Source organism: Triturus cristatus, chromosome 8 (genome assembly GCF_964204655.1).
Source record: "Triturus cristatus chromosome 8, aTriCri1.1, whole genome shotgun sequence".
Lineage (NCBI taxonomy): Eukaryota > Metazoa > Chordata > Amphibia > Caudata > Salamandridae > Triturus > Triturus cristatus.
In genome coordinates, this window is record NC_140591.1 from 769,141,933 (window position 1) to 769,169,140 (window position 27,208).

At 46.9% G+C, this 27,208-nt stretch overlaps 1 protein-coding gene across 2 annotated transcripts in view; it reads left to right on the top strand.

Moving 5' to 3' along the window:
* The window catches only part of RPS6KA3 (ribosomal protein S6 kinase A3), a 690,637-nt gene that overhangs the window by 448,147 nt on the left and 215,282 nt on the right, over positions 1 to 27,208 (top strand). For both annotated transcript variants that reach the window (XM_085622203.1, XM_085622204.1), the window contains exon 17: positions 15,692 to 15,850. In XM_085622203.1, coding sequence (XP_085478329.1) covers positions 15,692 to 15,850 — 159 coding nt within the window. The remainder of the gene's footprint in view (positions 1 to 15,691; positions 15,851 to 27,208) is intronic.

Sequence of the window (27,208 nt, forward strand, 5' to 3'; positions counted from 1 at the left end):
CCGATCCAACTCAACTGAATCTCACGATCTGGCTCCTGAAGTCCTAGAGTTCAGTTACCTTAACCTTCCACTGGACTTTATGAACATCATTAAAGAAGCCAGGTGCCCTACCACCAGAGCTTTCTACGCAGCAAGGTGGAAAAGATTCACCATTTACTGCACTAACAATCATATCGATCCACTGGATGCGTCCATCCAGAACATCATTTGCTACTTACTACATTTGCAAAGATGTAATTTGGCACACTCATCCATACGTCTACATCTAGCAGCACATGCCGCTTACTTACAAAACAGACAACACTTGTCACTTTTTAGGGTCCCAGCAATTAAAACCTTTATGGAAGGCCTTAAACGCATCATACCTCCCAGATTACCACCCTCTCTAGTGTGGAATCTCGACATTGTGCTTACTAGGCTCATGGAAACCCCATTTGAACCTCTACATAAATGTGAACTTCAGTTCCTCACATGGAAAGTAACTTTCCTTATTGCAATCACCTGTCTCAGGAGGGTAAGTGAGATCCAGGCTTTAATCATACAAGAGCCATTTTTACAAATACATCGTAACAAAGTGGTTTTCAGAACAAACCCAAAATTCCTACCTAAAGTCATTTCTGCATTTCATCTTAGTCAATCTGTAGACCTACCAGTGTTTTTTCAAAACCCGGACTCTGTAGCAGAGAGCTTCACACCCTAGACGTCAAAAGAGCTCTACTCTATTACATTGACAGGACTAAATCCTTTCGCAAAACAAAACCATTTTTTGTAGCTTCCTCTCCACCGCATAAGGGTAATCCCATCTCAAAAGCTGGGATTGCAAGATGGATCGTTAAATGTATCTGAATATTCTACCAAAAAGCCAAGCGCACATTAACAATTCCCCCTAGAGAGCACTCAATATGCAAACTAGGCTCTTCCATGGCATTCTTAGGGAATATTCCCCTAGAAGACATTTGTAAGGCAGCGACATGGTCTACAACACATACTTTCACTAAACACTATTGTGTTGACGTGCAAGCCAAGCAGCAAGCTTCTGTAGGCCAAGCTGTTCTTAAAACACTTTTTCAAACTACTGCAACAGATACAGGTGACCACCGCTAGGGGAGATACTGCTGTACAGTCTATGCTAAGTGTGAGATCTGCAGTTCATATTTCTCGAACGGAAAATGCTACTTACCAGTATGCATCTGTTCTTGGCATGTAGAACTGCAGATCCTCACACGCCCACCCACCTCCCCGGGACCTGTATATGTTCCAGTACTATCTTACTTAGATATACACACATGGGCATCTTTCTTTTCTACTAACTCCATCATTTCCCATCATGGCGAAAAACAATCTGAGGATGGAGTCGATGCCCATGCGCACTATCGTCTAAGGGAGGAGTCGCCTATCTCGTGACTACAAAGACTTCTTCCAAGACAACAAGATGCAAGCATCCGAGCCCAACACCAGATGGCGATCTAATGCGGAGTGTGAGGATCTGCAGCTCTACATGCCAAGAACAGATGCATACTGGTAAGTAGCATTTTCCTTTTCCTATTTCCCTGCTGCTTTCCACGCAGGTGTTTCCCAGGCATCTGCTCTGAGTTCCTGCTGTAACACCCTCAGGGGAAGTGTTCTCTTCAGGATACTCGCTTTCTTGGGTGGTCTTTTATACATCCCACGTGCTTCTTAATATACATCTGCTCTGTGCTCTTCGCACAGCAGGGTCGTGCAGGCAACGTTCCTTGCTGCGATGTCCGTGGTCTTCACCCCGGTCTTCTCACGGTGTGAGCTCATGTATGTGTGTCCGGTTTACCGGAGGCCCCTTTTTACCGGTTGCCTATCTTGTGATGCGTCCTTCACATCTGGGCTGCTCACGCTACCCTTCAGGGGAATTTCCCTATACTTAGTGTGGTTCTGGCGTCCACACTGTATGCCTATGTGTGTTCCTGTCTTCCACATGAATACCAGTCTTACTGTGGTCCTGTTCTGGGTGCTTCAGCTTGTTGCCGTCCGCCCTCTCACATGTTTTTGTGATGGAGCGACTGCGTACTGGAGTATCTTGTGTTTCTAGTGATGCTGGCACTTTCTGACCATGGGTAGGCATCCTGCCAGTGCTGCCCCACGTATTTTAGCTGGTGCAGGTTCAACGGTGCCTTTTTCCACTGTTGTGCATACTCAACCGGTATGCGCTGCCTCTGTCATACTGTTTTGTCCTCTCTTCTGGGTCTTGCTTCCTGTCGACACATCGGACCCTAGGCTCAGTTCATCCTCTTTTACGAAGCCATGAACTCACTTCCGCACCGGCATTTCTGGCTCTGTGCTTTCTTTCTCTCAACCCGATATACACTGAGGTTTTCGTGCTGTTCTTGACAGCTTGTGGTGCCTTTGCCTCCCATTGGTTTCTGCTCTTTTCAGAGCTTCGTGGTCTGGTGTTGGCTGCGCTGGCATTGGGGTCCCTACTGTGTTTCGTCACCTTGTTGACGGCCAAGTTCTCTCTGGAACTTGGTGGGGTTCAGTCGCAGATGCGCCACCTCTATGGGTATGGCTTTGGTATCTATTCTAAGTTAAGGAATCTGTGGCTAGATGTCTCTATCAGATGGACGAGTTACTTACCTTAGGTAACGATGTATCTGGTAGAGAGTGTGTAGCCACGTTTCCTTAGCGCCCACCCATCCTACCTGTTCTGCGAGGACCTTTCAGGTTGAGTTTTCTGCGTTCCACTACCTCCGGGTGGCTTTGTCTTTCTGCAGAGTGACATCTTTCACTTCACTCCACTCCTCGACGGGATGCTTCATTCTGTTTTGCTTGCTCAACTCCACCCATTCTCATGATTGGGTGGTATCCTCATGTGTCTGTTTACATCCATACGCCCTGGGTCATCCAGTGTGGGATCTCCTCATGCCCCCCCCCCCCCCCCTTCTCAATCGCCTTGGGGTCTCTTACCTCCCCTGCAGTCCATTGGTTTGGAGTCTATTGGCTCTGCCTCACTCTATAGATTCCTTACAGGGGATACGACGTCCCTTTCTGGTGCCGACTTGTGGTGGATTGTCATTGCTCATGTGTTCTGGACTTGCTGCCCTTCAGTTATATATTGTGGTTGCAGACTTCTGTCGTCTGCCATGATACTTTTTCACATCTTCTGCCTCCGGGGAGGGTTTAGCCTTCGCTTTTGCGGGATTGCTTCTCAGAGCGATGCTCCGCTCTTTCCCTTCAATATCTTTCAGTATACAGTGCCTGGCACTGTCCTTTATGGTGCAGTTTTTCACCATTCAATTTCTTTTTCATCTTTTTCACACACTGTTCCCATACTCTCACAGTTTTGGGTGTTGGCTCCTGTGAGAAAGTGCCATCTTTCTTGCATGGTATGCCCCCACTTTTTGCTGAATTGCTGAATGCACTTTGACTGAGTGTGCCCTGGACCCCTGCCAATCAGGTGCCCAGGGCCTATGTTCCTTCCCTAAACTCCTAAAACCCAAATTGGCAAACCCTGGCTACATGTCAGCCCCTGGTAAATGGTACCCTAGGTACCCAGGGCCTTGTGACCAGGGAAGGCCTCTAAGGGCTGCAGCACTCATTGTGCCACCCTTAGAGGCCCTGTATGTACACGTACACACAGGTACACACACGTACACACACACACACCCCTCGCAGGCAGAGTGTCTGGGTACAAGACAAAACAAAGTCGACATGGCACACATCCCTGTGTGCCATGCCCACCACCTACACTGCCCTGGCATACATCAGCCACCCCTCTAGCTGGTTGCCCTATGCCAGTGGTGTGGGCACAGAGGCAGGAGCCCTGTGCCCCTCAGTACCCAGGTCCATTCCTGGGCCCTGTAAGTGCAGTGCGGCCATTTAAGAGTACATGGTGCTGGGAGCTTTTCACACGAACTCCACAGCACCATAATGGCAGCACTGAAGACTGAGATGTTTGGTATCAAACTGCTCAGCACATTAAATCCACACTGATGCCAGTGTGGGATTTCATGTACCAAGCACCACAGAGGGCATCTTAGAGAGGCCCCCTGAAACATAACCTACAATCCACGTCTGTTCTGAGACTGCCTAGGCTGCCACACAGCAGACATGTTGCTGGACCCCTGGGTAGGAGAGCCCCTGCTCTCCTGGGCCGGCAACAATGCACATCCTGGGTGAGGTGCTAGATCTCCTCCCCCAGGATGGGCAGGGGGAAGCTTCAAAGGCATGCCGCCTCTGTGAGCTTCCCCAGGCCACTGCAACCCCCCACTCTGGCGGGAGCTTGGCCCGAAATTTCAAATAAGGACAGGGGATGTGCCAGCCTGCCAACCCCATCCCACAGGAGAGAGGCAGGATAGGGGGTGTACCCACCTCAGGACAGGGACCCATTGGTCCCTGCCCTTCACCTACCTGTAACGCCCCTAAATCTAGTATTTAGGGGCACCCTGAACCTTCCTTCCCCAGATTCCGAAATACAAAGAAGAGCAAGAAGAAAGAAGACCTGCCCTGCAGCTGCTAAGAAGAGGAAGACACCAACTGCTTTGGCCCCAGCCCTACCGGCCTGTCAACCCTCGAACCTGCTCCTGCTCCAACCCGGCATCTCTTGTGGCCAGCAACCTCACACACCCCGGAGGACCTAGCTACCTTTTGGCTCTAAGCCCCTGGGACTCCCAGGAGTAGAGGCTCTACTCAAAACCTACTTGTAATCCCTGGCAGCAGCCCGGAACCGCTTTGTTCGCCATAAGTTGGCAGGGTATGCTTAGACGTGAGTCCCTTGCTCACTTTGCCACTGGATTCAAGCAAGCCTGGCTGAAGACGGCTGAAATGCCAGAAACCGGTCCCAGGAAGCTTGTTTCCGGTCCAGGGAAGGCATGGCATGGCAGTTCGGTCTGGACTGTTCTCATGAGGCACAGGGTCAGACTGATTTGCATATGGCCATGTCTGAACTGGGGTGGCAGAGTGGGCTAAAGAACGGTGATGGATCAAACCCAGATCTGTTGACTGGGTGTGAGTGTTTGATTGGTTCGGATGCTCCGTCCATCACCACCCCCTTTTTTACCGCGGAACCGCGAACCCAGCACACTCTGCACCCGCAAGCCTGGCTTGTGCCGGAGTGAAAAAAGACCCCGAGGACGACCCCACGGCGACTGTGACCCCGAGTCCGGCACCCAAGGACTTCCCTCGACGCTCCTGACGACGCCTGCAGCCTCAGAACCAGGTGCCCCTCCAACCGCGATCAACAGAGGGTAAGATTTCCCGACACCAAAAGGCACCCTGCGGCCCCCTGTGCCCAACTCCGGGGTACCTACCTATCCTCCAACTACCCAACTTACCTCTTGAAGTGGTGGTGGCACCTGAAGAATCTTCGTCCCAGAGCTTGCAGTCTTTTTCTAAACCGGAGCTTTCCCATTGAAATCAATTGAGCGCCCGAAGTTTCAAAAGCACCTTGCTGCCCAAGTGGCCCTGGCAGTGTAACCTCTACACCTATCTACTTCCCCATTTGCTCTGAGCAAGTGACCAGGAGCCCAGCTCCCACAGCTGCGAGGCCTGCTAGTCAGCAGCCACCAACCAAGGCCCCCCCTGCCTCCCATAGGATAACATTGGGCCTAACTCTCTCTCTGCACCCGGCTGCCCCTGTGCCGCTGAGGGTGTAACAACTGGACCTACCTGACACAGGGAGAACCCTGAGTCTATGGCCAGAACCTTAATTCTGCCAGTCCAGTACTTACCTTAAAGCCGATAACTCCATGTTCGAGGCATATGAGCTGCAGATCACACACTAAGGATAAGATCGCCATCTGGTGTTGGGCTCGGATGATTGCAGGTTGTTGTTGTCTTCGGAAGAAGTCTTTGGTCACGAGATTGGTGACTCCTCCCCTGGACAACAGTGCGCATGGGCATCCACTCCATCCTCAGATTGTTTTTTTCCGCCATTGGGTTCGGATGAACTTTTTTCCGCTCCAGCAGAAAACTTATAGCAATCACTACAACTCTCAAAATTTGAAAACTCAACGTCGAAATCCATATCGGACCGACTCCGGACGCGGCTGATGGAAAGCACACCTTTTAAAAAATGCCCCCAATGTTGAGCAAAGTTTCCTCATAGCGATCACCACGAGGTATGTAATTTGTGCCTTTCACCAGACCACAACGAATCCAGCTGTCCAGCCTGCGCCGCATTCCGTTCGAAGAAAACCATCCGCGACCGAAGAGCTCGACGCCATGTCATGGCCAAGCCGGTTCCGGAACCAGAGGACATCTCTGCACAGGATGTCCCTGACGACGACTCTGAAGATCTCCAGATCGTGTCCGAGGCCGACGATTCTGATCCGGGGGCAACCTGTGAGTACGAGCCCCCCTACCCCAACACCGCCCAAAAAGACATTGGTCAAGACTCTGCCAGCTGGGCCCAGTCGCGACCCAAAAACATCTTCAGAAGCCCCGCCCTCAGGCCCGGCTCCGAAGAAAAGTAAGCCTGCAGGTGGCTCGGGCTCGAGCAAACCTCATGTCATTGTGCCTATAATACCTTCGGCACCGAAGCAGGCTCCGAGACCGAAATCTCCATCGGCCCCGAAACGTCACTCGGCACCGACACCTCCACCGGCACCGAAACGTTCTTCGGCGCCGAGGTCTCCACCGACACCAAAAGGCTCGTCGGCCCCGAAAGGTCCTTCGGCACCGAAAAATCCACCGGAACCGAAAAGTTCTTCGGCACCAAAAACATCCTCGGTGCCAAAACAAGTCCATAAAGAACATAAATCGAAATCAGGAAAAAAAAAGTCGGCACCTAAGCCGCCTTCGGACAGTGAGGAACTCTTTCGGCCTGATCCAAAGCAAAAACGGATTTACATAAATCCGAAAACTGGGCATGTCACAACGGTGCCCTACAAGAAAAGGAAGCTGGACACAACACCTCCTCCAGCACCTCCAAAGAAGGACTGTGCCACTTCACCCATACGTCCTTCCTCTCCTACATTACCTCCTATTCCAGCCCCCCCCACCCCCACCGCCTTCACCTCTACCATCTCCTTCTCACACACCACCTCCACAGGATGATGATGATTTAGGGGGAGGGGGAGACCCAGATTTCTTTACTTATTCCACTGATCCTACTGATCCCTTTACACTCCCAGGCACAGCACCAGTAGATGACTGGACTTACCCTATGCCTGATATGCCTGACCCCACTCAATACCCCTCAAAATCCTCCCCTCCTGATGACCATTTAGGGTTCGGTCAGCTTATAAACAGAGCAGCATCGTTTCATGGCGTCACCATGCACACCGACACTCCTGAGGAGGATTTTCTACTCGACACTTTTGAGCAGTCGCAGAAAACAGTTCACATTCTACCCATGATTAAGGGAGTGATAAAGCATGCCAATGAGGTTTTTAAAGACCCTGTCAGGGCCAGGGTTCTCAACCCCAGAATAGAAAAAAAATATAGACCGGTGCCACAAGATCCTGCGTACATCAAGGCGCAACTCCCCCTAGACTCACTAGTCGTATCAAATGCCAGAAAGCGGGCGAACTCCCAAACAACCGGAGACACGCCGCCCCCAGACAAAGAGTCTAAACTCCTGGAGGCTTCCGGCAAAAGGGTTGCCGCACAAGCTGCTAACCACTGGCGTATTGCAAATACACAAGCCCTATTGGCTCGTTATGATAGAGCCCATTATGATCAACTAGAGGATCTCTTGCAACACCTGCCTGAACCATTCAAAACACAGGCCACTGACCTCATCCAAGAGGGCAAACTAATATCCAATACCTCCATTAAATGTGCATAAGACGCAGCGTACACCGCCTCTAGTGCAGTCAACACAAGCGTATTGCTTAGACGCCACGCATGGCTGCGCATTTCCGGCTTCAAGCCGGAAGTCCAAACCACCATTCTTGCTCAACCCTTTAATCAGGAGCAATTATTCGGCCCTGCAGTAGACACTGCCCTAGAAAAAATGAAGAAAGCTAATGAGACTGCCAAATCTATGGGAGCATTGCAGTCTACTCAACCCAGAGGCTCCTTTCGTCGCTCCTTTTATAGAGGAGCTTCCAAAAATGTGGGAACAGACAACTCTTCCACCTTCAAAGCATCAGGTCAAACATCCCCTAACGGAGAATATTTTAGAGGAGGTTATCGGGGAAACAATACTAAAGGCCGAGGATGGGGCAACAACAACACCCGTACCTCTACAGCCACCAAACAGTGACTTGCCACCACTCCCCCCAGACCATTCCACTCCGGTCGGGGGAAGACTTCAACAGTTCCTACCTGTCTGGAATACCATCACTACAGACAGGTGGGTAAGACAAATTATCCAATCTGGCTACTGCCTCGAACTCATAAACCCACCCCCAAACATACCACCCAGGCACCGTCCCATGACGTCTCACCACCTCATGCTCCTCAAACAAGAAATACAGTCTTTGCTTCAAAAACACGCAATAGAACCTGTTCCACTACAACATCAGGGCACAGGAGTATATTCCCTATACTTCTTATTCCCAAAAAGGACAAAACCTTAAGACCCATACTGGACCTCAGACTACTAAACCAGTACATACAATCGGATCATTTCCACATGATCACTCTCCAACAGGTCCTTCCATTACTTCAACAAGGAGACTTCCTTGCCACATTAGACCTCAAGGACGCATATTTTCACATCCCTATGCATCCCGCTCACAGGAAGTATCTACGATTCGTGGTAGACGGTCAGGACGATCAGTTTACAGTTCTCCCATTCGGAGTAACAACGGCACCCAGGGTATTCATCAAATGCTTGGCAGTTGTGGCAGCATGTCTCAGGAGACAAGAAATCCATGTCTTCCCCTATCTGGACGATTGGCTCATAAAAGCCAATACTCTAGACAAATGCGTTCTCCATCTCACCGCACTATTCACACCCTACACAACTTGGGATTTACCATCAACTATCCCAAATCTCAACTACAACCCTCCCAAGTACAACAATACCTGGGAGCCACCATAGACACATCCAAAGCCGTAGCTTATCCCAGCACAGCCAGGATAGCCAACATACAAAGTCTCATCAAAAAATTTCAAACACAACACTCTCTCCCCGCAAGAGTGTTCATGCAACTCTTAGGCATGATGGCGTCATGCATCTCCATAGTACCCTACACACGCCTTCAAATGCGTCCCTTACAGGAATGTCTAGCACAACAGTGGAACTAGGCCCACGGACAACTTACCGATCTGGTGATGGTGGACAGCCGCTCACTTCGCTCGCTGAAGTGGTGGAACACAAACCTGTCCAAAGGGCGGCCGTTCTTGGAGCCTCTTCCACAAGTTGTGCTGACCACCGACCTCTCTCACGGGGTGGGGAGCCCACCTCCTTCAACACACCACTCAGGGAAGGTGGACCACTCAACAAAAACAGCTCCACATCAATCACCTAGAACTTCTAGCGGTGTTCCTAGCACTGAAATCCTTCCAAGTGCATCTACAAAACAAGACTGTCCTCATCCGCACGGACACAATGACCACAATGTATTACATACAGAAACAAGAAGGGACACATTCTCTACAACTGTCCTTACTGGCGCAACAAATTTGGAGATGGGCAATTCCCCAAAAAATCTACCTGCTAGCAGAACACCTCCCAGGGGTTCAGAACCAGGTGGCCGACCTCTTAAGTCGCCACACACAGCAGATACACGAATGGGAACTACACCCCAAAGTCTTACTCCCATTCTTCCAAAAGTGGGGACAACCAGACATAGACCTGTTCGCCACACAAGAAAACACAAAATGCCCAACCTTCGCCGCCAGGTTCCCACACCCACGGTCAAAGGGCAATGCAATATGGATGAACTTGTCAGGCAGATTTGCGTACGCTTTTCCGCCTCTCCCACTCATTCCATTTGTGGTACGCAAACTGAAACAACAGTCGCTGACACTCATCCTAGTGGTTCCCGCTTGGGCACGTCAACCCTGGTTCACCACACTTTTGGAACTATCGCTAGTTCCACATCAAAAACTGCATCTCTCCCCGGATCTTTTAACCCAGAACCATGGAGAAATCAGACACCCAGATCCTCAAACACTGAACTTGGCAATCTGGCTCCTGAAGTCTTAGAGTTCGGGTACCTCAACCTTCCTCCAGACTGTATGAATATCATTAAAGAAGCCAGGAGACCTACTACTAGGGCATGCTATGCTGCAAAATGGAAACTATTTGCCATCTACTGCGCTAACAATGACATACAACCACTGGATGCTTACATCCAAAACATCATTTGCTATTTATTACACTTGCAAAGATGCAATTTAGCGTATTCCTCTATACGTCTACATCTAGCGGCATTAGCAGCCTATTTGCAAAATAGACAACACCTGTCCCTCTTTAAGGTACCAGCCATTAAAGCATTTATGGAGGGTCTTAAAAGAATTATTCCTCCAAGGTTACCACCTTCCCCGGTGTGGAACCTTAATATTGTTCTAACAAGGCTCATGGGTCCCCCATTTGAACCAATGCACAAATGCGAACTGCAGTTCCTAACATGGAAAGTGGCTTTCCTCATCGCAATCACATCACTGCGAAGAGTAAGTGAAATACAAGCCTCAACTCTCGAAGAACCCTTCCTACAACTACATCGGAACAAAGTGGTTCTTAGGACGAATCCAAAATTCCTCCCTAAAGTCATTTCCCCTTTCCATCTAAACCAGTCAGTCGAACTGCCAGTCTTCTTCCCTAATCCAGACTCAGTAGCTGAGAGGGCACTTCATACCTTAGATGTTAAGAGAGCCTTCCTGTATTACATCGATAGAACCAAACCTTTTCGGAAAACCAAGCAACTGTTTGTTGCTTTCGCTCCACCACATAAAGGCAACCCTATTTCCAAATCTGGTATCGCCAGATGGATAGTCCAATGTATCCAAATATGTTACCAAAAAGCTAAACGTACTCTTACCGTTCCCCCAAGGGCGCACTCCACGCGTAAAATAGGGGCTTCTGTGGAATTCTTGGGCAACATCCCCTTAGAAGACATTTGCAAAGCAGCCACATCGTCTACTACACACACCTTCACTAAGCATTACTGTGTTGATGTGCAATCCAAACAACAAGCTTCAGTAGGCCAAGCTGTCCTAAAAACTCTATTCCAAACTGCTGCAACTGATACAGGTGACCACCGCTAGGGGAGACACTGCTATATAGTCTATCCTTGGTGTGTGATCTGCAGCTCATATGCCTCGAACGGAATATGCTACTTACCAGTATGCATCTGTTCTTGGCATGTAGAGCTGCAGAGCCACACACGCCCACCCGCCTCCCCGGGACCTGTATCCGTTCCAGCATTGTCTTAATTAGACACTACACATGGACATCCTTTCTCTTTACTTCTTATACACTCCATCATTTCCCATCATGGCGAAAAACAATCTGATGATGGAGTGGATGCCCATGCGCACTGTTGTCCAGGGGAGGAGTCACCAATCTTGTGACCAAAGACTTCTTCCGAAGACAACAACCTGCAATCATCCGAGCCCAACACCAGATGGCGATCTTATCCTTAGTGTGTGGCTCTGCAGCTCTACATGCCAAGAACAGATGCATACTGGTAAGTAGCATATTCCTTTCTCCATAGGGTAACATTGACTGGTTTTTCCTGAAATTTCTTCTAAGTGTGGACTTTTCAAAACTTAAATATTCACCAAAAATCAGCCAAGTAACAAACGAAAATACTCCCCTGCTATTAGGTGAGCTCCCAGTGCTGGATCTTGGTACCCAGCACTGACTCTGAAAAATATTCACAACCGTACTTACCAGTAACCCAATTTTCTTCCATAGAAAACAATTGACTGTTTTTCTGTGAAATTTCTTGTGTCGATTTCTGAAAACTTTAAATATTCTTTAAAAATCGTACAAATTGTAAAAACGTAATTACTTACCTGTTTTGGATAAAGGTCCCAGTACTGAGTCTAGGCACCCAGTACTGGATTACAAAAGTAACGAGAACATACTATACCTGCAACTTGAATTTTCTTCCATAGGGAATCATTGACTGTTTTCTATGAAATATTTTCTAAGTGTCAACTTTTAAAATGGCAAAATATTGTCTAAAAATCATACCAGTAAGTAAGTCGACGTTTATCACTCGTTTCGAAGTACTGTCCCAGGACTGAATCTAGGATCCAGTCCTGGAATCCCAAAAGTAATCCTAAAAGTAATCTATTGCAAATAACTTCAAACTTCCATTGAACTCAATGCATTATTGTTTTTAAAATTGTGTTGCCTATTGCAACCACTTGTAACTTTCTACAAAAGCCAAATGCATATTGAAAAAGTATTTATATAAAGCATCTCATTCTGAGACAGTATATTTTAATACCTATTGTTGGTTCTAAAATAAAACAAGCATATGTTTTTTATATATAAACCATTGGCCTAGAGTTCAGTTATTGAGTGTGTGAGACCATTTGCTGACTGAGTGTGTACAACAAATGCTTTACACTGTCCTCTGACACTGCCTTACTGCTCGACCAAGCTACCACTTTAGAGAGTAAGGTTATATCTATCTTTAGCCTCTGCCAAACCTCTGGGGACTGTGGGCTCTGTACACCCTGTACCTGCTTGCGAACAGTATATACAGTGCCACTTTCTCACAGCTCCGCGTTGTGGTGCCGAAAAGTTTCTCGGACGAAAACTGACGTCAACGTGCCGGAAGGGGCTTATATGGCTCCGCTGAAGTCACGTCCGTGGACGACATCAGGGCGGAGCTGCCCCCCTGTGCGCAGAGGTGCTGCTGCGGAACGTTTTCCGGATCCAGTCTGACGCCTGGGGATATTCTAAGTTAAGGAATCTGCGGCTAGACTGTATCTCTACCAGATACATCGTTACCGAAGGTAAGTAACTTGTCCGTTAATTTTATAGAGGGAGGCTTGTCTTGACCCTTTCCCTCCTTGGCGACATTTTTGCTAGTTCCAAAACAGGTAAAATTGGCTCAGTGAAATGTTCTATGGAGCTCACTCAGCCCGGTAGTTTACTGTAATCTGTTGCGATACAGGTGCTGTAAAAAGTTGTAAAAAAAAATCACATTTGCTAAACTCATGCCATCTGTTCTTCATCAAGTGCAGTTTGGAGTTTTGTTAATAGTTTTCTGCTTGCGCATCCCAAAGGGAAATATGGAGATTGCCTTACCCGATTGTTAAATTAGAATCCTCAGTGGTAAAGATTTCAAGAAATGCAATGCATAAGTGGTGATTAAAGAATGTTTTCATGGTGTACCTTTCTATAATGAACATTTCTTACTCCTGTCCTTTGCTACCGTGTCCCCCTCCAGAGTTGGTGCTTGATTCTTCTGCACAGTTTCATGCAAATCTTGGGGCATTAGGATTCCTTTGTGGCTTTTTTAAAGCTGGACTGTCCTGCCCATGTGTACTTCTTGGCAGCCCTGTGTTTTTTTTCCTCTTTGCTTGACAATCTTGCAAACCTACTGGAGATCAACCCTTTAATGTATATTTTTCAACATCTGAGCTGTGCACCAAATCCAGGGGAGAACAGATTGAACCCTCTTTTTGAGTGAGTGTGCTTACTGCTCTCCCAGGACAGGCTATGATGTGACTGGTGGTGGTGACTGTGTGTTTTATTTGTAGCCCTCTCAGGATGGAAATGGCCTTTACCACGTATGCCTTTACCACACAGGTCAGTATATATTTTTAAATGGCATGATTTTTATGATATTTAAAAAACAAAATGGGGTTTAGGTGTGGGTAGTGGTAAAGGGAGATAAGGGTTTATGGGTGGGTAGAGGTAAAAGGTGGTGTGATTTTAGGGTTTATCGGGTGGGTAGTGGTAAAGGGAGGTGTGTGTGTACATTTAGGGTTTGAGGTGAGCAGTGTAAAGGGAGGTAGGGTTAATTTTAGGATTATTGGATAGGTTGGAGATAAAGGGAGGTAAAAAGTAATTTTAGAGTTTACCGGAGTATTGGTTAAGGTAATGTTAGGGTTGTGATGTGGTTAGTGGAAAAGGGTGGTTAGACGTAAATTACAAACATGGGAAGTTGTTACCTACAAAAAATAAAAAGGTATATACTTACCGTACATATACTTGCCATGCTTGGTAAAGGTTATGTGAAAATGGCATTCATTGTAAAGTCATACAGTCCTCTCAAGAGATGGCCTGTTGGCTCTCTCAGGAAAAGTTTCATACAGTCTCCTGTAACTGGGGTTGTTGACCTCCTTATCTGACACATGTACGAAGAATGGTTTGTGTGGGCTTGTATGCTGTGAATGGACTGATGGGTGAGGGAATCCATTGGACTCTGTGTATATGCACTTGACTGACAGTCTTTTCCATACACTCCAATCACCATGTACCCACCGTTAAACCCCTTCCAGCACTGTTGTACCTGGTAGGGTAGATGAGGTAGTCTGCCCATTCCCCTTTCTTAGCCCAGGTTTACCCAGCTTTAGTGGAATCCTCCCTTCTCCCTGGGCTGTGGCCATCATCATAGGAATGGCCTGCAGACAGACGAGAGGCCAGTACACTGTACACAAATTAGCCCATGCTGCTATCAATATGGAATCAGGAAGTTTGTAAATTTGACTAGCAACAAGAACCATCCTCTCAAGTGGTTGAGGGAGCTTTTGAACTTATGAAAATGGCAGCCTTTCTAGTTACACCCGACGGTCTTCATTAGCCAACAGGTGATTATAAATTATACACACATCTCCCCTAGCCAGTACTTGGCTCGCGTTGTCCACAAACTGATGAGGCTTGTTCATCTACATTGCTAAAAAATGCTAGTATTAAATCGGCGCATGCATGAAAGAATAATTTGATTGCATGGCTGTTGTTTCACCTAGTATTTTTCAACAGCTAAAGCAACAGTTTGGGGTATTTTGATTGGAAAGGGCGCCTGTTGATTAGTAATACAAGCACTGCTGGATAAAATTCACTTCCTTCAATAGTAAGCATGGTCCTCAAGCACAATTTCGCCTATACAAAACAGTTAGCACCAGGGATTTGATCAGAGGTCATCTTTCTAGTTCTCCATGGATTAACCTTCATAGTATTCCCCATACTAGTAAAAGTACTGACTTACCTGTAAAACAAATTGGCTGTTGGTTGAACTATCCACAAATCCTATTGCACCAGACGTTGCTGCTCACTGCGGCAGGCCAGGCGACACAAACTTAAGTTGCTTGGCCCCTGCTCTGCATCTGTTTTTTCAGTTAGGTGAAGGCTCACATGAACAGCAAATGGGTGGTTGTACTTTACTTTGTTAACTCTGCTCAAATTGGCTTGCTGATTGGATGGTGGCAATCCTTTCATGCATCGGATTAAGGACTTATGCCAGGAGTACGAGGCCCTGGTCTTAAGCTGCTTCCAATTTTTTCATAGCACACCATAAATTATCACACAATCTGATTTCTATTTTTTTATGCGTAGCTGATAACATAGCTGATCTGTCATTTGAATAACCCCAGTGTGATTGGAGTTTCTGTAAACTGTTCCTGAAATTGAGGTCTAGAGTACTTCCTATTTTAGATTTGCCTGTTTGCAAGTTCTGTTACTTCTAAGAGTTCTTCAATGTATTCATCTTCTAACAGCATGTACTGTTTATCAGCAGAAATGTCATTTGAAGGGAAGGAATGTCCTTCTACAGTTAGTTGTTTCTTGAACATGAAATGCATTTACATGAAATACTCCAGCATTAAGCATTTGTTTCAGCCAATAATTTGGTTACTTTTTCAGGTTTATGATGATGGGAAGTATGTGTATGTTGTAACAGAACTCATGAAAGGAGGAGAGCTTCTAGACAAAATTTTAAGGCAGAAATTTTTCTCTGAACGGGAAGCCAGTGCTGTCCTTCACACAATAACAAAAACTGTACAGTATCTGCACGCACAAGGAGTAAGTATACATTGATGGGGATGTCTTCTACAAATGTACTTGATAGTGCTTTTTGTGTTGTCAAAAAACATTCTGAAAATGCGATATTTCCCAATAGAACATCTTACTGTGATCATGTCACTTACTGATTGTTGCATTAAACTCTTGTAAATTTAGAGGAAGCAAACCATGCTTATTACACCATCAAATGCATATTTAACTCCTGCAAATTGATAATTCATTGAAGCAAAATAATATTAAGAGGTTGCACTTCAATGTAAGTTAACCTTTCAGTATTAGTGATATTAAGTGGTGTTGAAGTGCAGTAGATGGTGATGTGCTAGTCAACCTTTTTATTTGTAAAAGTAATTATCATTTATGCCTAAACGTTTTTTTAGTTTATTTATGAAGGGCAAGAATTTAGATATGTTGATGCAGGTTTGCACTATATTTCCCAGAATTTGTTTTGAGGCTTTTCACTCTTTAAGTATGCCTACATAACATAATTTGTATCAAAATATGCACTGTTTTTTTTTCTGTGAAAATATCTGCTTGAATGAAATTTGTTAAAATGGCACGCTCTCCTGGGTAGTTGATTACAAATAGGACATTTTGAGGAGGTGGATATGACAGTCCACTTATGTTGTTAAACATTGTACAAAAATGTCTGTTTTCCTGTTTCAAGGGTCCTAATATATATATTGTGTTAGGCTTTAAACCCTGCCTTTCTCCAGCCCACTGAGAAATATAGGTAGTGAAGATTGCTAAATCCTTTTCCATTTGGTTATGGTTTGAGCCATGGGGAGAATATTGCTAAGTAATCCAGCCACGGTTTTGCCAGTGGTCAAACCCAAATTGGTATTGAGATTGAATCACATATAGTTAATCTTTACATTTTGTTTTAGGTTTATGTTTATTTGAAGATAGCTTTGCTGCTGTCGAACATATACTATCTAGTGGGTGGCTGGCAAGGGCAAAAAGGTCGGCCCCGTTAGCCAGGGGTTATTGTACTTGTCTTTTGATTATGGATCAGCCCACATTTATCAGCTCTTGGTTATTACAATGAGCTGCCTTTTAGTTAGCTTTTCATTTTCAGTTGCTTTTTATTTAGAGAGAAGTTATGAATTTCATATAAGGAAAGGCTAATTTTTAGGTTTTGCCTATGAAGCCGCACATGTGCTGTCTGTTGCTACACATATTGTTAGCTTGCAGTAGGCTTAGAGTCCACCAATTGCTTACCATTGTTTGGCTTCAATGTCATGCTCATTTGCTTTCTTATTCGTTAGCTGGTCTGCTTTCATTTATCTTGTGCTTGTGCCTCACCTGGAGCATAGACTCATTACTTGTGTCCTTCCTTCCACTGATACATTGTTCAGGTGCTACGTTTTTTTGGGGGTTTAAGAACTCCACCAGAGTGCAGGTCTTGTAACTTCAGGTTGTGCTCACTTGCTAGTGTGCTTCTCACTACCCATTGCTCTCTCGTTAATTTACTTTGTCGTGCTCCAAGTTGCTCTCTCTCCCCGTTAATTTGATTACCTTCCATTCCCCAGTAGCTGCTTCCTTCCCCCACCCAATCCCCCTATGTTACCCCCCCTCCATTTTGCTTCCACCCAACCCCACACTGGCTCCTCGTGCTTTTTCCAACCTGCCCTCCTGTTGCCTGTTTTTGTTTACCACTTGTAAGTACATTGCTGGCAAGACAAAACTATAAAAACTACAGTTCCTAGCAGCCTTAGAGGAATGGGCAACCAGTGATCAACATTAAAGAAAAAACAATCACAGCACATAGACCCTTAGAAAACTCTTGATAGGGAGCAGCAGGTCCTCTTTTCTTGCTTGAGTCATGGGTGATAAGAGGGGAATGATGAACAAGATAATCAACAATGCTGGAAGAAAGATGAAAACCTCTTAAGTAGTATCCAAAAAGCTTCTCTTTAACATTTTTAACGGCAGCGGGATAAGTGGCTGATATATGCTGAAATACAGAAATCATTGCAGAGGGATAATACTATCCTCTGTGTCTTTAATAAAATTAGGATTTCCCAACACTACAGGTTAGAAAAACCTATACTTGATGGAAATATCAGAGGCTCCTATTCTGTTTGTTCAAAGGCTGTAGACAGCTGTCAAAGAAGCACTGGAAACCAGCTTCCAATAAATGATTCAGAAAATAGTGTCATTAGTCCAGTCTGCTTATCTGAGAATTTCAGTAAGGCTGGCACTTGCTCAATAGTCTTTGAAAGCCAGAGCTAAACTTGCTGTATGAACCACAAAAGACTTTGTATCACTATCAGAATGACTCCTAATCGGCAAACATGAGTCAAAGTTAGGGAGCACTCTGGGACATGTTTCCTGAAGAAAATCAATAATTGAGAAGATGAGCATATTCGGGCTAAAATTTGGAAGATTTTTAAATGTTTTCCTACTCTGAAATTTGTTTGATCTGGAAAGTAAAGTTATTTCACTATCTCTAGAGTTGCTTTCCTTATACAGGAGATGTTTAAATACACTCCTCAAGGAGAAAAATGTCTTGTTGAAATATCTAAAGCTGTTCTTCGCAAACTTTTTAGAACGAGGACCCCATTTTTAGAATGACAAACTTTTGTGACCAACTTAGCTTAAATGGACATAAGGTGGGAAATTTTTATTGTATTTTTTTATGTAACTAAAGCATCTTATAGTAGCGCACTGTCATTTACAGACAGCACATTTTCCATTGACATGACCACTAAATCTATACAGACGGCTTTACTCCCAAAACTATATAGCACAGAAATGTGTGGAAATCAGGTTCCAGTAAATAGTTATCATTTGTGCATCACCTAGTAAAGTCTTTTGATATATTTTCATCCTATTAAATAATTTGTTAAATGTGCTCAATCTTTCCTAACAGCTGAATGTGTACAGGTCATTTACAGGTATTTGCATTTTGTTTTACCAAAAGTTACATCCCACAGCCTTTCCTGTCACACTCTGTACCCCAGCAAGATTTTAAGTTCTTCACTGTTCGAGGCATATGAGCTGCAGATTATACACTGTGCATAGATCGCCATCTGGTGTTGGGCCCGGATGTTTGCAGTTTGTTTTTCTTCTTGGACAGTCTTTGGAAGTCACAAGTTTGGTGACTCCTCCTTCGGTCCGTACTGCGCATGGGCTTCGGCTCCATCCTCAGATTGTTTTTTTCCGCCATCGGGCTCGGATGTAATACTTCGTGCTCCGGCTTCGAACCTTTCCAGTTCGACCTTCGACGAAAAATCCTCGTCCATCAAGATTCTTTAGACGAAATCGACTTCTTCATCTCTCTCTTTGGCACTTCTTCGATTCCAGGCATCGGCAGCGGCCTTCGGGCCTATCTCGACTCCGGTCTCGGCTGATGGAAAGGACTCCCTTCAAGAAGTGCCCAAAATGTGGGTCTAAATTTCCCCACACCGACCTCCATCAGGTGTGCAACCTCTGCCTCTCTCCCGAACACGAGGCCCGAGACTGCCCCGCCTGCAAGTCTTTTCGTTCGAAAAAGACTATTCGGGATCGACGAGCTCGACCCACCATGGCACACTCATCGACCTCTGCTCCACCTGACATCTTCGGAGAAGACACCGAAGCTTCGGGACAGCAGCACACCGAGCTGGAGGACGATGTCGTCAGCGCTTCCGAGGCCGACGACTCCGACGTGGAGGAGATCACACCGGTGCAGAGGGTCGTGAGTACTCTACCCCCTCCCACTCCCGCGCCCATACCGAAAGAGACTCCGGTTACCCCTTCGCCTCCGGGCCTAGGGAAAGCCAAGCATACTGCTTCCATCGCCCCACCTTCGGGCCCGGTGAAAAAGCATCACAAGTCTCCTGGCGGCTCGGGCTCGAGCCAGCCTCCTAGCGGCGCCGAAAAACATTCTTCGGCACTGAAGAAAACAAGCTCCGCTCCGAAGCCATCGGTGTCGAAACCTGGCCTCTCAGTGCCGACCAAACATAAATCCCTCGGCACCGACGCTTCCGTGTCAAAGCCTGCCTCGGCGCCGACCAAAAAAATCGGACACCCCGAGAAAGCATGGCGCGGATAAACCAACAAAGCCTTCGGTTCCGAAAGCATCGGCATCGATGGAGGAATCGGTGCCGGAGGAGCTTTTCACCCCGGATCCTCTTCAAACGACTTTAACAAAGGATCCAAGGACTGGACATTTAATTTTGTCTTCTAAGAAAAGACTTTTGGACAAGCCAACTCCTCCTCCACCACCACAACGGAAGGGGACTGCCACATCCCCGTTCAGAGTACCCTCCCCACCACCTTTCTCCTCCTCCTCCTCCTCCTCCTCCACCTCCTCCACCTCCTCCATCTCCGCCTCCACCCTTGCCTCATCGGTCTCCAACCCCGTCTCCAGACCCTGATGACCACGGAGATCCATTCTATGATCCCACAGATGCCCCGCAGGACCCCACTCCTCCGGGAACACCTGACCCATGGGAGGATTATCACAATCCCGATGTCCCAGATGTGCCTCAGGATGATCTCTATCCATCCAGGCCATCTCCACCGGAGGACTCCCTGGGGTTCCACCACCTCTTACAACGGGCGGCACATTATCACGGGGTGGAGTTACACAGTGATCCAGTTGAGGAAGACTTCCTACTTGGCACATTTGACATAGCAGATAAATCCACCGCTATATTACTCATGCTTAAAGGGGTGACCAAGCATGCCACAGAGGTTTTCAAAGACCCCGTCAGAGCTAGGGTCTTAAACCCCAGAATAGAAAAGAAGTACAAGGCAGCCCCCACGGATCCTGTCTATATTAAAGGACCTGCGCCCCTAGACTCATTAGTGGTTTCCACAGCTAGGAAGCGCTCCAACTCTCAGTCATCTGGTGAGGCTCCACCACCTGATAAGGAGTCCAAGCTCTTAGATGCGTCAGGCAAACGCACTGCCTCGCAAACTGCCAATATGTGGCGCATCGCCAACACGCAGGCGCTGCTGGTGAGGTACGATAGAGCGCACTATGATGAGCTGGAGGCTCTCATGCAACATCTCCCAGAGAAATATAAGAATAAGGCTCATGAACTGACACAAGAGGGAAAGATTATTACCAACACCTCTATTAAATGTGCACGTGACGCAGCAGACACGGCGTCCAGGGCTATAAACACCAGTGTTCTGCTTCGCCGCCACGCCTGGCTCAGGATCTCAGGCTTTAAACCAGAGGTCCAAGCATCTATATTAAACCACCCTTTTGACCAACAATACTTATTTGGCCCAAAAGTAGACGAAGCCCTGGAAAAAATGAAGAAGGATACAGATACAGCGAAGTCTATGGGAGCCCTACAATCACAAACCCCTAGACGCTCCTTTCGCCGTTCCTCCTTTCGAGGCTCTGGCAGAGGTTACTCTTCCGATAACGCCTCCACGTCCTATAAGTCCCCCCCCCCCCCTCAAAATACCTTCACAAAGGGCTACCAAAGAGGTGGATATCGAGGAAACAATAATAAAGGCAGGGGCAAAACCAACACCGCCCGTTCTGCCACACCGCCCACACAATGACTTCCCCCGCTCCCCCCAGACCATTCCACTCCGGTCGGGGGCAGACTACAAGACTTCCTTCAAACCTGGGAGACAATAACATCAGACAAATGGGTGACCCAAATTATTCGGTCAGGGTACTGTCTCGAACTAACTTCTACCCCCCCAAATATTCCACCCAGACACCGTGCGATGTCACAAGAACATACCACACTTCTGAAACAAGAGGTACTCTCCCTCCTGCAAAAACAAGCGATAGAGCAGGTACCCGTCAATCAGTAAAATCTAGGGGTCTACTCTCTGTACTTTCTCATACCGAAGAAAGACGAGACCCTACGACCCATTCTAGACCTCCGGCCTCTAAATGCATACATCCATTCAGACCATTTTCATATGGTAACTCTTCAGCAAGTTCTCCCACTCCTCTGTCAGGGCGACTTTCTCATTACACTGGACCTGAAAGACGCATACTTTCATATTCCAATACACCCTGCTCACAGAAAGTACCTCCGATTTGTGGTGGACGGCCAACATTATCAGTTCAAGGTTCTCCCCTTCGGGGTCACAACTGCACCACAGGTGTTTACCAAATGCCTGGCAGTAGTGGCAGCACACCTCAGAAGACAAAACATTCACGTCTTCCCCCTACCTGGACGACTGGCTCATAAAAGCCGCGTCCTACCACCAGTGTGTGCAGCATACAAACACTACCATCCAACTACTCCACCAGCTAGGCTTTACGGTGAATCACCAAAAGTCCCACTTGATACCGTCTCACACAAAGCAATACCTCGGTGCCACTATAGACACCGCAAAAGCTATAGCCTATCCCAACTCAGCCAGAATCGTAAAGCATGCAAGCCCTGCGCCAAAAGTTCCTTCTTCAGCACTCTCTCCCAGCAAGAGTGTTCATGAAACTAATAGGGATGATGGCGTCTTGCATTTTCATAGTGCCCCATGCAGGACTTCATATGCGTCCACTCCAAGAGTGCCTAGCACGCCAGTGGAACCAGGCCCAGGGACAGCTGACGGATCTGGTGTTGGTGGACGGCCGCACCCATCGATCTCTGCAGTGGCGGAACACCACAAACCTTTCCAAAGGGCGACCGTTCCTGGACCCGGTTCCTCAGGTGATTCTAACAGACGCATCGCTCTCCGGCTGGGGAGCGCATCTTTTACACCTCACGGTGCAAGGTCTAGGGACGCCACAACAGAGGTTACTCCACATCAACCATCTGGAGTTACTGGCGATCTTTCTAGCCCTGAAATAGTTTCTGAAACAAATTTCAGCCAAGGCAGTCCTCATTCGCACAGACAATATGACTGCAATGTATTATATTCAAAAACAGGGGGGGGGGGACACTCTCCCCAGCTCTCCCACTTAGCACAGAGCATATGGAGATGGGCAATTCCACAAAAAATCTTTCTCCTGGCACAACACGTCCCAGGCATACAAAACACCATGGCAGATCTGCTCAGCAGACAAATGCAGCAAATGCACGAATGAGAACTGCATCCACAAGTTCTTCACCCATTCTTCCACAAGTGGGGGCATCCTCAGATAGACCTCTTCGCCACCCACAGAAACAAAAAATGCCCAAGCTTCGCCGCCAGATACCCACACCCATTGTCCAAAGGCAATGCGATATGAATGAACTGGTCAGGCAGATTTGCATACGCCTTTCCACCTCTCCCACTAAGCCCCGACATGGGCCAGGCAGCCGTGGTACACCACACTACTACAGCTATCGGTGGTACCACATCAAAAACTGCACCTGTCCCCATGCCTCCTGACCCAGAACCATGTAGAAATCAGGCACCCGGACCCAGCTCAGCTCAATCTTGCGATCTGGCTCCTGAAATCTTAGAATTTGGATACCTTAACCTTCCCCCTGATTGCATGAACATTATCAAGGAAGCCAGACGTCCTACCACTCGAGCATGCTATGCCGCAAAGTGGAAGAGATTTGTTGTTTACTGCCGTAACAATACAATCAACCCTTTAGATGTATCCATACAGCACATCATATGCTATCTGCTCCATCTTCAAAGGTGTAACCTGGCGTACTCATCCATCCGTCTACACCTAGCAGCAATTGCTGCTTACCTACAAAACAGACAGCATTTATCACTGTTCAGAGTGCCTGCTATTAAAGCCTTTATGGAAGGCCTGAAAAGAGTAATTCCACCCAGGGCACCACCCTCACCTGTATGGAATCTAAACGTAGTTCTTACAAGGCTAATGGGTCCGCCTTTCGAACCAATGCATAAATGTGAGCTACAGTTCCTCACTTGGAAAACAGCTTTCCTCGTAGCTATCACTTCCCTTAGAAGGGTTAGCAAAATACAAGCATTCACTATACAAGAACCCTTTTTGCAAGTACATCACAGCAAGGTGATACTTCGCACAAATCCAAAATTTCTGCCCAAGGTCATTTCCCCCTTCCATCTTAATCAATCGGTGGAGTTACCGGTTTTTTTCTCGCAACCTCAATCTGTTGCGGAAAGGGCTCTACATACACTTGACGTTAAAAGGGCCTTACTGTACTACATACAAAGAACGCAACCTTTCAGAAAGACTAAACAGTTGTTCGTCTCCTTCTCTCCACCGCATAAAGGCAACCCCATTTCAAAATCAGGGATAGCTAGATAGATTGTAAAGTGTATACAAATTTGCTATCACAAAGCAAAAAGAACATTATCTGTTCCACCTAAAGCCCACTCTACAAGAAAGATAGGGGCTTCTATGGCCTTTCTAGGGAACATACCCTTAGATGACATCTGCAAGGCAGCCACATGGTCAACACCGCACAACTTCACAAAACATTACTGTGTAGATGTGCACTCCAAACAACAAGCTAGTGTGGGCCAGGCTGTACTAAAGACACTGTTTCAAACTACTGCAACGGATACCGGTGGTCGCCGCTAGGGTTGGGTACTGCTATATAATCTATGCACAGTGTATAATCTGCAGCTCATATGCCTCGAACGGAATATGCTACTTACCAGTATGCATCTGTTCTTGGCATGTAGTGCTGCAGATCTATACACGCCCACCCGCCTCCCCGGCTACCTGTATCCGTTCCAGGCTATCTTATTTAGATACAACACACATGGGTTTCTTCACTATTATCACTACGCTCCATCTTTTCCCTGCTGGCGAAAAACAATCGGAGGATGGAGCCGAAGCCCATGCGCAGTACGGACCGAAGGAGGAGTCACCGAACTCGTGACTTCCAAAGACTGTCCAAGAAGAAAAACAAACTGCAAACATCCGGGCCCAACACCAGATGGCGATCTATGCACAGTGTATAGATCTGCAGCTCTACATGCCAAGAACAGATGCATACTGGTAAGTAGCATATTCCTTCCTTTCCCTGACTGCAAAGTGAGGGGAGTTTGTAAACACCAATCCCCATATTAGGGGAAAAAACAGCAAAGATATTGAATGACATTTGACCTTAAGCGCAGCAATTGTTAGAAACAAGTACAGAATTTAAAGGCATTTTTATTTATTGCTTGGACTAGCACAACCCACCAAAAATCTGTTTGCGACCCACAGTTTGAGAAACACTGACCCAGAGAGATTACATAGCCGCCTTGAAAATGTCCAACATTGCTTGCCAGAAGGCTTCAAACTGGGTGGGGTTTAGCCAAACAGCTGGGAATCTCTGGTCTTGAATTCTTACGCTCCAGGAGTCTGTTGGCCGCCCCTTCCTCTGACCCACCCCGCACCAGAAACATCAACAATCTGGCATCAGGGAATGACTTTCTGACTTTGAATAGTCGTGGTAATGGGGCCAATTCTTTAAGGAAGACCGCTCCTTCCGATTGCACGTCTTGTGGTGGGAATACTTCTAATGAGACCATTTCCTGGAGGGTGATTTATCCTGGTCAGAGGGAGTCCACTTGAGAGACTCCCTTGTGGGCCTTAACTAAAAATAATTTGGCCTCCTGCTTCGTGATGGGCTTCAGGTTCATGGAGAACAATCGCAGGCCCATGGTATCATGGCCTGCCCCAGACACCTCATACAGTTGTCGTGGAGGTCTGAAAAGGACATCCTCTTGCGGTACGTTGTTCCCTGCTTAAATTCTCTGAGGCCCTTTATGGAGACATCTGACTTAGTAGCTGTCAGCTGAGCCAGTGAGACGCACACGAGCTCCTAACCTAATTGATGAGACATGGAAAAATAGTGCCCACAGCAAATCCTTGCCTGGTCAAGTAGAGCACAAAGTGCAACATTTCAGATGAGCACACCTTGAGGTGGCTAACTTCATCTTTGGCGCACCAAGAATTACACCAGAACCAACAACCAGACTAAGCAAATTTGGTAGAGGGGCAACAGCTGACATCCGCCCAAATTGCCCAGTTAACTTTCCAAGTATGAAGGTGGAGGCTCTGGAGGTTCGAATGCCGAACCCGTGCCACACATTGAGAGGAGGTCCACCCTGACTAGAAGAGAAGAAGAGCACAGTGAAAGGGCAGTGCAGAGCAGATCAGAGAACACCTTCCTTAGCCAGCCCGGTGCTGATAAGATCTAATGTGCACTATACAGATGCATTTACCTTAGGATCAGGGGGATGGGATGAAAGGTTTAGAGGAGATTAAAATCCCACCTCAGGCAGAATGCAGCACCAAGGGGTTTCTTGCAACAGGATGCTGTAGGAAAACGGTGTACTGAAACCTTTGGAAATAATAGCCTGAATGTCCTGAATTTACTGAGGAGATGAGAAGGCTTTGAGGGAGACCGCGCCCTACTCCACCTCGATGAAGAGAAGACGCTGGGAGGGCTGAAATTGGGACTTCAGAACAGTTGATTGACAATCCTAAGCTGTAGAGCTGTGAGATTGATACCCAATGTAGGTGTGATGATCCGGCCTTCAGCAAACAGTTAAGGTGCGCAATACAGACATCCTCAACCTGAAAAGATGTGCCACAACTAGACATAACTTTTGTGAAGAGTTGGGGCAGAAGTTATCCCAAAATGTAGAACCACAAATGGGTAATGGGAGGTGCCCAACCACATACCTCCTACTGAACTGCTGCATCATCATATGAAACTACACATCCTGTAAATCAAGCGAAAACATTGTCTCTGAGCTCCTGAGCCAAAAGGTCATGCAACAGCATATTAAACCTCTTTGCAGAGAGAGGCATTCAGAATATGGAGGTACTGAATGCATTGCGCCACTACCTTTTTGGGAACAAGAAAATAGAAGTAGCATTCCTACACAATCTCATTCTTTGGACCCAAATACATGGGCCCCTTTTCTCAGCACTGCGAGAACCTTCTACACATTGGGTGGATGGTCATCTGACATGACAGAGAGAACAGGAGGAATCAGAGAAGGCAGGTTCTATAAGGGGGGATGTAACCTTGTTCAAGTGTTCTCACGAAAGAGACTAGCTCTGTCAAAGAGCATGTTCATGAGGCTGGCTTGGCCTTCACCTGAAAAACTAGTGGAATGCTTCAAGGCATTTCGGTGGATGGCTACAGATGAGCCCACGGACAGCACTACCGAATACATAATTTTGTTTTCCCATCTGTCACCAAAGTCTGGTTGGCCACATGCCTTCTAATTAGAAACCAAATGCCTTTCCTTCAGCTCACCTAGATAGGGATTCCAAGAAACTGGATGCATTGAGTTGCAAGAGTTTTTGATTCCAGCAATTTGGCTCTGCATGCAGCACATGCAGCTTGCCTTCTGATGCATATTTCTGCCTACAGGTTCCCTGCGTTTTCAATCACCACCATGTCTCTGGCTGTATCCAAAATCCTGAAATAGCTCCTCGCTTCCAGTAAGTGATGCATATGGATAGTGCCTTAGTTAAGTCTCTGCTTTGGGTTCCCTCTGGTTGTGGCATATAAT